The sequence below is a fragment of the Salminus brasiliensis genome, chromosome 11, assembly GCF_030463535.1.
Source record: "Salminus brasiliensis chromosome 11, fSalBra1.hap2, whole genome shotgun sequence".
Taxonomy (NCBI): Eukaryota; Metazoa; Chordata; class Actinopteri; order Characiformes; family Bryconidae; genus Salminus; species Salminus brasiliensis.
In genome coordinates, this window is record NC_132888.1 from 4,355,790 (window position 1) to 4,368,340 (window position 12,551).

The window sequence follows — 12,551 nt, forward strand, 5'->3', positions numbered from 1 at the left end:
TCATTCACACCCACACTCACACCTAGGGGCAATTTAGCTTGTGTTTTAGGAGGCGGGGGGGAACTAGAGTATCCGGAATAATTCCTCCTGGACATGAGGAGGACACAAACTCCTGAGAGACTGGAGCGAGGATCGAACCCACAACCCAGGCTCCTGGAGCTTTATTATTATCATTATTTGAGGTGAAATGGGAGGGCGAACTCAGAAGTGTTTTTTAGCCAGAAGTCTGGGTCAGCTTTCCATGCTCTGTGTGTGAAGCCTGGACCCTCTGTTAGAGTGGTGGTCCAGGAGGAGGCAGGAAGGAGGTGGGCGTGAAATGTGTTCAGACAGGGATAGACTGTAAGGGGTGGGTATATATGGGGGGGGGGGGATAAAGACCTAAGAATAAGGTGTTTAGGGCTTCACTTTCACATAATAATAATAATAACAACAACAATAACAATAATAACACACAGTAAAACAGTAATAATAATAATAACAATACTACTACTGATAATAATAATAATAATAATTAAAAAAAAAAAAAAAATAATAATAATAAATTATAATAATAGCTTATTATTATTATTATTATTATTATTATTGTGATAAACTTTTACAATCTGCTTTTCTGAGGGGTGGTACAGCAGGTAGCATTATACAAGGACACATGATAGGTTAATTTTCCAGGCTAAACTGCCCCTAGAGGTGAGTGAATGGATGTGTGTGATGCCCTTGATGGACCGGCACCCTGTATATTCTTGCCTTGCACCCAATCTTTCAAAGCAGGCTCTGGACTCACCACTAACCTGACCATGAAGCAGTGTCTTACACTAGACGACACCAGTACACAGACTCAGGACTGGACTGGGATTAAAGTATCTGATACCTGATCCATTCAAATATGATCAGATCTGCCCCGAACATGATCCACTGAGAACGCCCGCACTGCTGCTGGCAGGGCAATGATGCCCATTAATGGTGCCTTGAGGGATGCTGCTCTTAAAACACAGTGGTCAAAACAGTGGCCACAATAACAGTATAACATCATCAGCTCAACGCTTATGTTGTTCCGATAGTGTTCTTCTGACTGTAATATTCTGACTGTGATATTCTGACTGTATTATTCTGTGTTCTTCCGACTGTGTTCTTCTGACTGTGTTCTTCTTACTGTGATATTCTGACTGTGTTCTTCTTACTGTGATATTCTGACTGTGTTCTTCTGACTGTATTATTCTGTGTTTTTCCGACTGTGTTATTTTAACTGTGTTCTTCTGACTGTGTTATTCTAACTGTGTTATTCCGACTGTGTTATTCTGACTGTGGTATTCTAACTGTGTTATTCTGACTGTATTATTCTGTCTTCTTCCGACTGTGTTATTCTGACTGTGTTCTTCTTACTGTGATATTCTGACTGTGTTCTTCTTACTGTGATATTCTGACTGTGTTCTTCTGACTGTAATATTCTGACTGTGTTCTTCTTACTGTATTATTCTGTGTTTTTCCGACTGTGTTATTTTAACTGTGTTCTTCTGACTGTGTTATTCTAACTGTGTTATTCCGACTGTGTTATTCTTACTGTGTTCTTCCGATTGTGTTCTTCTAACTGTATTATTCTGTCTTCTTCCGACTGTGTTATTCTGACTCTGTTCTTCTTACTGTGATATTCTGACTGTGTTATTCTGTGTTCTTCCGACTGTGTTATTCTAACTGTGTTCTTCCGATAGTGTTCTTCTGACTGTTCTTTTGACTGTGTTATTCTAACTGTGTTCTTCCGATAGTGTTCTTCCGATAGTGTTCTTCTGACTGTGTTATTTTGACTGTGTTATTCTAACTGTGTTCTTCTTACTGTATTATTCTAACTGTGCTATTCTGACTGTGGTATTCTAACTGTGTTCTTCTGACTGTGTTATTCTAACTGTGTTATTCTGACTGTGTTATTCTTACTGTGTTCTTCCGATTGTGTTCTTCTGACTGTTATTCTAACTGTGTTCTTCCGATTGTGTTTTTCCGACTGTGTTATTCTAACTGTGTTCTTCTGACTGTGTTATTCTAACTGTGTTCTTCTGATTGTGTTATTCTGACTGTGTTATTCTAACTGTGTTCTTCTGATTGTGTTATTCTGACTGTGGTATTCTAACTGTGTTATTCTGACTGTGTTATTCTTACTGTGTTCTTCCGATTGTGTTCTTCTGACTGTGTTATTCTAACTGTGTTCTTCCTATTGTGTTCTTCTGACTGTGTTATTCTGACTGTTTTCTTCTTACTGTGATATTCTGACTGTGTTATTCTGTGTTCTTCCGACTGTGTTATTCTAACTGTGTTCTTCCGATAGTGTTCTTCTGACTGTTCTTTTGACTGTGTTATTCTAACTATTCTTCTGATAGTGTTCTTCTGACTGTGTTCTTTTGACTGTGTTATTCTAACTGTGTTCTTCTTACTGTAATATTCTGACTGTGTTCTTCTGACTGTATTATTCTGTGTTCTTCCGACTGTGTTCTTCTTACTGTGTTATTCTAACTGTGTTATTCTGACTGTGGTATTCTAACTGTGTTATTCTGACTGTGTTATTCTGACTGTGTTATTCTTACTGTGTTCTTCTGATTGTGTTATTCTGACTGTGTTATTCTAACTGTGTTCTTCTGATTGTGTTATTCTGACTGTGGTATTCTAACTGTGTTATTCTGACTGTGTTATTCTTACTGTGTTCTTCCGATTGTGTTCTTCTGACTGTGTTATTCTAACTGTGTTCTTCCGACTGTGTTCTTCTTACTGTGTTATTCTAACTGTGTTATTCTGACTGTGGTATTCTAACTGTGTTATTCTGACTGTGTTATTCTTACTGTGTTCTTCCGATTGTGTTCTTCTTACTGTGTTATTTTAACGGTGTTCTTCTGAGTGTAGTATTCTAACTGTGGTATTCTAACTGTGTTCTTCCGACTGTGTTATGTGTTCTTCCAACTGTGGAGCTGTGTTGCCCCTAAGAAAAGCCTGATTACTGTAAGTTCTGTTTGTAGTGAAACGTGTGATACCCCATTCACCTACCATGTATTTTTTTATTGAACCCATTCCACTGTGTTACTCCTCAGAAAAGCGCATTGTGACACCACTGATCACAATAACAGTATAACATCATCAGCTTAACGTCTATGGGTTATAAAAACATGCAGAAAGCCACATCACTCTGCGTTTCTTTCCAGCCTAAAACAAATGAAGGGCATTCTGCATGTAGAGCGTGATGCCCAGAGTAGTTGAATATGCAGCTGCAGTCCAAATCTGTTCCTCTGTTCCGATAATCGTAGACATATGGGTGGACTCCATCGGAATCTAAATGTTCTGCAGTTGGAAGATAAAACAGCCTATTAATGAGGAGTTTGTTCCTCTTTGTTGCAGTAACAGCCTCTACTCTACTGAGAGGACTTCACCCTCGATGTTGGACCACTGCTGTGAGGATTTGTGAGCATTGGTGAGGTCAGGTGCAGATGTTGGATGATCATTTCTGGACACTCCAACTCAAGCCAAAGTTATTGGATGGAGCTTCATCACTCCAGAGAACACAGTTCCAGTTCCCCACTGCCCCACAGGCCAAAAGGCACTTTGCATGGTGACCTCAGGCCCATCAAGTGTGATGGTTCCAGAGCGACCTGGTCTATTGGCAGTGCTCCTCTGTGGAGATTATACTAAATAAACTGCATGTCCCATGTCCACCCTCTTAAAAATAAAGGTGATACAAAGGTGATCGTTCTTTATATTTTATTTTTATATTTATATTTTAGCTGTTCTTCAAACGGTGCTCTTTAAACTGTGTTATTCAAACTGTTCTAACTGTGCACTTGTGTGTTGTGTTTTTCTCACTGTGTTCCTCCAGCTGATTTCTTTGAACTGTGCCCTGTGTTATTCTAACTGTGTTCTTCCGATTGTGTTATTCTAACTGTGTTCTTCTGACTGTGTTATTCTGACTGTGTTATTCTGACTGTGGTATTCTGGCTGTGTCCTTCTGACTATGTTATTCTACCTGTGTTCTTCCGACTGTGTTATTCTAACTGTGTTATTCTAACTGTGTTATTTTAACTGTGTTCTTCCGACTGTGTTCTTCTAAATGTGTTCTTCTGACTGTGTTATTCTGACTGTGTTATTTTAACTGTGTTATTCTGACTGTGTTCTTCTAACTGTAGTATTCTGAGTGTGTTGTTCTAACTGTGTACTTTGTTTTATTCCAATCAACTTTACAACAGAACATTCTGACCACTGACGTATATTTAAGTTTTTTCTGTTGCTATATAGAGATTTACAAGTAGACACTCTCACTGACCACCGGTTTTATGTTTATTTGGGTTTATTCTAATGTTATATAGAGTTTTACAGGTAAACACTCAGACCACCAGTATTATGTTTATTTGCATTAATTCTAATGTTATATAGAGTTTTACAGACAAAACACACTCAGTTTTGCATATAGTTTTAAAGAGTTCTCCTGACTGCAGTGTACTGTATACATAGGCAATGATAGCGTCACATTTGCATTTATGGCAACAGAAAAAAACTGAGCTTCAGGCGAAAAGCTAACAACTAACTTCTGGATTGGAAATATGCAAATATATACAGAATATGAGAAGATAATATGTGTAAAATGCTATTAAAATGTATTCAATCTGTGTCTGAAAATGTGTTCTTTTATTTAATGGCTTAAAACACTTCAACTGTCTAAAGTTTGGCGTCATTAATTCTGACCAAGGGTGGTCCACGGAAAATACATCCAATGATGAAAATGTGCATTGCTTCATTTCAGCTGAAATCTGAATATCTCTTCACTGTGTGACTCAGAGAATTATCATCTATTATTAATAAAAAAACACATCTGTAAGTCATTATGAGCTTTCTAGAAGGTTGTAGACAGAGTGTGGAGTTACAAGGGAGCCACAATATTACACTGATTTAGATCCCCTTGTATTATTTATAATATTTATTACCTTTGCTTTACTATTCTTTTGTGATTTTATTTTGCTTGATATTTTGCTGCTTTGTTGCTGCTGTCTCAGAAAGCCTGTGTGCGCTTATGCCTGATACACTTCTACAGACTCTGTCTCCCTCTACTGTCAGGAATCCCTAGAAACATCTTTTGGCAACAGATATTTCTAGTTTTCACATCAGTTACACCATTATTCTATGTATTCATAAATATTCACCCTCCTAAATATTAAACCGAGCTACTCTGTGCTTAACTGGCCTCACACAGCTTGTATTCCTGTATAATTTCCATGGAAACTTCAGAGCAGCAGCACATGAGCCTCAGGTCGCCATGTCTAATGCAAGACGGGTATATAGCCCCCCAGCAATGAGCTTTGGAGCAGTGAATCTGTGTTCTCTAGAATGATAGAGCTCCATCCAACACTTTTGGGATGAGTTGGAGTGGCAGAACTAATCATCCAACATCCAAGCACTTTATCTCACTTGTGAGGCTGAATGCAATCAAATTCTCACAGCAATGTTTTTGCATCTATTGTAAAGGTTGCTACTGCAGTAAAAGAGAAGAGAACAAATCTCTAATATCTCTTTAAACCCTGTACATAAGCCCACAAGTTCTCATCCTCATAACTGCCGTACTCTCACAATCCGTTAACATCAGATTAGACCCTAGGACTGAACCCTGTAGGATGCCATAATATACTACACTGTTTCTAAGTGATTTTGATTAGTTTCCACATTAGGATTAATAAAATATTAATAAATCTGGGGTTAAAAATGTTAATATCCTTAATTTCAGACCTTTTGGACTATATATTTAGTATATACAGCTCCAGAAAAAAATAAAAGACCACCCTACATGATCAGTTTCTCTGGTTTTACTATTTATAGGCAGTGTGGTCAGGGAAATTAACATTTGCGTTGTATTTCGTAAACCATGGACAGCATTTCCCCTAATTCCAAATAAAAATATTAATATTTAGAGCATTTTTTTCTTTGTAGAAATGACAACTGCTCAAAAATAACTGCTTAAATAATGCAGAAATAATTATAATAATTATAGTGCAAAGAAGTTATTATTCAGATTTAAACACAGTACTAATATCTGAGCATTCAGAAATTATTATAGTGAAATAACCTTGACGGCCAATCACAGCTCTCATGTCTCGGCCGGCTCTCCACTAGTCTTTCACATTGCTGTTGGGACTTTATGCCAGTCATAGTCTGCAAATTCAAGTCACTCAACTTTGCTTGATATATACAAATCATATATATATATAGACACACACATTAAGTGGTCTCTTAATAAGTAGTCCAAAAATTATATGATTTGTATACATACATATATATATATATAAATATATAATACACATCATATATTTGTTGACTACTTATTAAGAGACCACTATCACTGTGGATCCAAAACAGCAACTTCACAGAAGAAGGAAAAAACCTTCAATAAAAGTCAATGTAAACTGATTTATTTTGGAGTCATTTTGGAGCATTTCTATTGGTTTATTCAGCAAGAAATTTGAATGCATTATTTAATGCAATACAAAGAAAACAGCCAGATTTGATTTATTTGATTAAACAATTTAAAATAGTTATTGTTTTTATGATTGTGGCGATACCCATTTAACTATACACAGAATAACATATGTGTACACTTGTATTGATAATCATTACTTTGTCCCAGGAACATATTACCAATAACTCGTCTGCACGCAGTCAGGGCATGAAGTGAGTTTGAGTCATCTCATCATCTCATCTCCGCCATTTCTTCTCAAACTGAAAAAAAACCTCTGAGTTTTAGCGCTGCACTCAGGACGTTCTGATGCTTCACATCTCAGACTGTCAGTTTCATGGTTCTGTAGAGCCGAGCCTCTGCTTTAGTCTTTAGCGTGTCTCTCAGGTGTGAAGAGTTTGATCTGAGTGGTGAAACAGAACTGGACAGCTGGAAGAACAGCTGGTATGATCAGAGCATCTGCTGATCAGAGAGTGACTGTAGTCAGTGTAGGGCAGGATGATCACCATCCCACCTCATCCCCAACTCCTCAAATCCTTCCAAAAGTACTGGATGGAGCTCCACCACCATCATTCCAGAGAACACAGTTCTTCCACTGCTCCACAGCTCCTTAATGCTGGGGGGCTTTATACCCCTCTAGCCCACACCTGGCATTAGGCAGCATGGAGCCAATATGTTTATCTGCTCCAGAGAGTCCTATTCTATTGGCAGTACTTCTCTATAGGGACTAGTAAAAAGATTTTATGTAATTTTGGACCATTTCTATTGGTCCATTCATGGAAATTGTGATACAATGTAAAAAACTGCCAGATTTACATTATGCCTTTTGCAAAGCAATTGGCACCCCTGGCCAAATATCACATAATTTCAGAAGTAGTAAACTCAGACCCTCAGTAAAATGTTGATCCAAATGCTCAGTTAATGCAGTCTTTAATGTGATAAAAAAAGCTCCATCAATGTGGCCAAAAGTTTGGAGACCTTAGGTGTGATAAGAGCTGAAATTATTATTATTATTATTATTATTATTATTATTATTATTATCAGTATCATCATCATTATCATCATAATCATCATCATCATCATCATCATTATTATTATTATTATTATTATTATTATTATTATTATTATTGTCAATGCTATTGTTATTGTTATTATTATTATTATTATTATTATTGTCAACATCATCATCATTATTATTATTATTATCATCATCATCATCATCATCATCATCATTATTATTATTATTATTATTATTATTATTATTATTATTATCATCATCATATATTTTAGTAATATCAGACATTAATTAGCAAATCAGACCTGAGTCATGTCACCAAGTATATTTAGGAACTGTGAGCTGGATCACATTTCCAAGCTTTGTAAATTTTGTACAAACTCTTATCAAACATGAGCTTCATGCAATCGATGCCCACCAGGCAGATTAAGGCTTTGAGAAGAAACAACAACAGTAAGTGTTGATCTCCTCAGTAAAACACTGATATTAGAATAATCATTAATAATAACACTCCTACAGATATTATTTAGAGTTCTCCTCAGATCAACACCTGGTTTGGTGGTAAATCAGGGCTTAATGATGGTAAATCAGGTGAGCTGCTGCTGCTGCTGCTGCTGCTGATGCTGATGGAGTTGAACACATCCTCCACGCTGTGCTGGCTGGACTGGGGGGCGTCCAGGAGAACCCTGGAGGAACCGAGCTCTGTTCTTCAGACTAGCTCACCGACAAGATCTCACTACTTTCTTTCTTCAGAATGAGAAGCTCCTGTTTCTCCTTTTTACTGGATTTATGTTAATCTGCTTTATCTGTCCTGATGAGATCTGGAGCTCCTGCAGTAGAAACTCTCTCACTGCTGAGGGACAGGGGTCACAGTATTTGTATTAATGTAAGTTTGTATGGTGTCATTTGTCCACACACTTAAAGAAACCCCTAAAAGTCAGCTTGTGACTGACAGCTACATACTGGAAATCCCTAGTGTTGTAGCTCAGCTGAAACACATAATGTAACTGTCATCAGGTATCATGTTCAAACACACCACCATGATGTAACTGGCTCATAAAACAGTCAGTTTCTGGTTCGATCTTCATAGAATCGCTGTGCAGAACTGTGACACCAAAACACTTTACCATTACAGGCATCATGTATTTTCTAACGTACAGGTTATTAATATGCCAGCAGGCATTTAACCCTTCAAAGCCTGAAAAATATAATAAATAATTACCAGAAACAAATCTGATTCCTTAAAGCTGGAATGTTTATTTGACGTTTATTTGAGATTTATATATCTGTCCAATTATTTTAAATGAAAGAAATTTACTTCTACTTGTATCATATTCAATAAACCAGAAATGGATTTTTCACAGCACATTTTGTAAATAATTAAAAACATATAAAAATTGTTTAACCCCTTGTAGTTTGAGTCGCCTTTAAAATGGTAAATAATAAAAAAAAATGTTCCAAAAATGTTTTAAAATGTTTTAGAAATGTTTAAAATGTTTAAAAATGTAAACAAATGTAAAAATGTAGAAATCTGTATCTTTCTGGTGAATGTGTATCGAATCCTATTTTCTTATTTGTATAAATACGTGTTTATTTATTAATTAATTTATTTATTATTATGACTGTTATTAATAATAAATTTGATTTAAGACATTTAATTATTCATTATTATACAGATGTTTTAGAGGTCTCCAAAAGTCAAATGTGTATCGAATATGATTCATATGTCTTAAAAGGGTTACCTAAAATTAAAGGCAGATGATGGCAGGACTACATGATTGATGATATCTGCTGTTTTCAGTATGGGTCTCGCTTGAGTCAGGAGAATCAATCAAAAAGGTCTCAGTAACGAATATGAGTCTTTATTGATTGTTCACAGATTGGATTATTTTTACAGGTGATAGGTGTCTCTGACTCTTCAGTAGTAGTGAAAATGTAGTATTTTTTATTATTGACGACATTTAATCATCTTAATATATTATTTGTACTTCTAACACACAACCTACACAAAAGTAACGAGGAATGAAAGCATTTTCACAGTTTACAAATATGAGGGAAGAATATATAAAAACGTCGTTCAGACCCAGAGAACCAAACCCGTTCCCAGGAGATCCGCAGACACTGCAGTGCAGTGTTTTCTTCTCTGTTCTTCTCTGTGTTCTTACAGCCCACTGAAACAGAAGTTTTTGAGGAGTAATTAGCTCCCAACTGTATGTGTGTGTATATAGTAAATATATTTAAATTAGTATATATATATGCTGCTGTTAAACATGTACAGTGTATCACAAAAGTGAGTACACCCCTCACATTTCTGCAGATATTTAAGTATTTAAGTATCTTTTTATGGGACAACACTGACAAAATGACACTCTGACACAATGAAAAGTTGTCTGTGTGCAGCTTATATAACAGTGTACATTTATTCTTCCCTCAAAATAACTCAATATACAGCCATTAACGTCTAAACCACCGGCAACAAAAGTGAGTACACCCCTTAGTGAAAGTTCCTGAAGTGTCAATATTTTGCATGGCCACCATTATTTTCCAGAACTGCCTTAACTCTCCTGGGCATGGGGTTTACCAGAGCTTCACAGGTTGCCACTGGAATGCTTTTCCACTCCTCCATGACGACATCACGGAGCTGGCGGATATTCGAGACTTTGCGCTCCTCCACCTTCCGCTTGAGGATGCTCCAAAGATGTTCCATTGGATTTAGGTCTGGAGAGATGCTTGGCCAGTCCATCACCTTTACCCTCAGCCTCTTCAATAAAGCAGTGGTCATCTTAGAGGTGTGTTTGGGGTCATTATCATGCTGGAACACTGCCCTGCGACCCAGTTTCCGGAGGGAGGCGATCATTGTGTCAAAGTGTCATTTTGTCAGTGTTGTCCCATGAAAAGATATACTTAAATATCTGCAGAAATGTGAGGGGTGTACTCACTTTTGTGATACACTGTATCTCCATATTTGTCTGATTTTAGTTTTCTCCATGGTTTGAACCCTGTAGCTGTTTCTGTTCACTGTCTCAATAGTTCTGGATGAATGGACCAATAGAAATGCTCTAAATTACTTGGAATAAGCTCTTATTTTACATTTTCTTCCATTCAGAGTTAAGCCCTGTTTTTACCTTCTCCTGTAAACTCACCATTTTGGAAATGAACATGTTTCTCATTGGACGGTATGTTTATTTAAAATTGAAATCTGGCAGCGTACCAAAAAAAAAAAACTATTAGTATAGCGCGGCTTGGAAATGTAACTCTAATTTGCTGTTGTTTTGGTTGGCAACAGAAGAAAAGAGGGGCATTTTTGAAACACAGTGTGTAAGTTTGTCCAATCAGGACTGTGTTTCTTGTATCTTGGAAGATATAGCGAGAGCTAACTGCCCCATCGCTTAGGACTTCCCCGGTAGAGCTGAAGGTCTAGCAAGTCAGATTAACCCCCAGCACAATTATAAGCAAGAGACTCAGCTAAAGGTCTGAGAGCATCAATGAAAAAGATTCTCCTTCTGTATTTTTGCTCCTCCCTGACTCCAGAGAGAGTGGTGAGCAACCCAGTGCCCTGTGCCTACATAACTCACCATCTGGAGAAATCCTCAGCCTGCCAAGACACCACAGACAGTGTGGAGGATAATCAATAATGATAATAAAGACGTGACTAGGGGTGTTATGATTCACTCAGCCGGGTTAAACTTGTTATCTTATCTAATCTAGTTATGAAAGTGAAGAAGATAGATATAATTAATAAATTTACATCAAATATTTGAATTTAAAGATATTATCTGGAATCATAATTCTTACAATCACAACAGTAATAATAAAATATAATAATAATACTCATGTTAATAGTTATATAATATTTATAATATTCATAATATTTTTAGATAAATATTACTGTTAATACCATTAATACCATATATTGATGCCATTTATATTTTTCCTAATAAATAATAGGAATGGTTTTGTTATTATTTTACTATTATTTTATATTTTGTTTTAGATAGGTGGCCTACTGTACTAAACCATCTGCAGTTTATTCACTTTATATTTATCTGTAATGCTAATCTAGCTACTTTGTAAACTGCCCCATAGCTTAGGGCTTCCCCAGTAGAACTGAAGATCTAGCAAGCCAGATTATCCCCCATCCTTCTGTATTTTTGCTCCTCCCTGACTCCAGAGAGAGTGGTGGCAACCCAGTACCCTGTGCCTACATAACTCACCATCTGGAGAAATCCTCAGCCTGCCAGGACGCCACAGACAGTCTGGAGGAGTTTCTGCCGTCAGCTGCTACCATGTCGTCTGTAAGGTTTCTGTTGAAGTTGCCGCAAGCTCCACACACTCTGCCTGCCAGACTGTCACTGATGAGCAGGGTGAGCTGTTGAGTGTTTGTGTACTCCACTCTGAAGCTGGACGCTTTCTCAATCACCACACTGCCTCCTGTGTAGTCAATCAGCACCCCATTGGTTGGAGCACTGGGGTATGACACCTTCTTTCCATTCACCTGGTGGATGAGGAGGACAAGAAAGTCATGTTTCAGGCATTTTAATAGCAGGTCAGGTCTTATACCCTACCCATTGCATGGCTAGGTCACATGAGACCAATAATCAATAAGCTTTCAGACCTGGTATGACTTACTGTTAGCTGAAAACATGGACCAACGTATGTCCCATAGCTAAAAGGCCTGAATTTTGAACCATGGGATCTTCAGAGGGGATGAATAAGATTCATAAATAAGAAAAATCAAAAGTATTGAGACATCTGCAAATTCATTGTATGCATTGGATGCAGCATCATCATTCCACTGCTCAATGCTGGGGGGCTGTATCCTCCTCTAGCCCACGCCTGGCATTAGGCAACATGGTGCCAACAGGTTCATGTATATCTGCTCCAGAGAGTCCTATTCTATTGGCAATACTCCTCCACAGGGACTAGACAAGCTGTGTGTGTGCATTTGCGTCAGCATCTGTGTCAGCAATGGCTGCAATGTTTAGTAGCAGAATGCATTCAATAAAAAGGGTGTCCACAAACATTTGGACATGTAGTGTAACCCCAAACCTAGCCGGCGTCACTCAC

At 37.4% G+C, this 12,551-nt stretch overlaps 1 protein-coding gene across 1 annotated transcript in view; it reads right to left on the reverse strand.

Moving 5' to 3' along the window:
* Window positions 1-12,551, reverse strand: part of fcgbp (Fc gamma binding protein) — a 64,383-nt gene that overhangs the window by 34,685 nt on the left and 17,147 nt on the right. Inside the window, exon 14 of the mRNA XM_072691704.1 lies at window positions 11,699-11,979. Within this exon, the coding sequence (XP_072547805.1) occupies window positions 11,699-11,979 (281 nt within the window). The remainder of the gene's footprint in view (window positions 1-11,698; window positions 11,980-12,551) is intronic.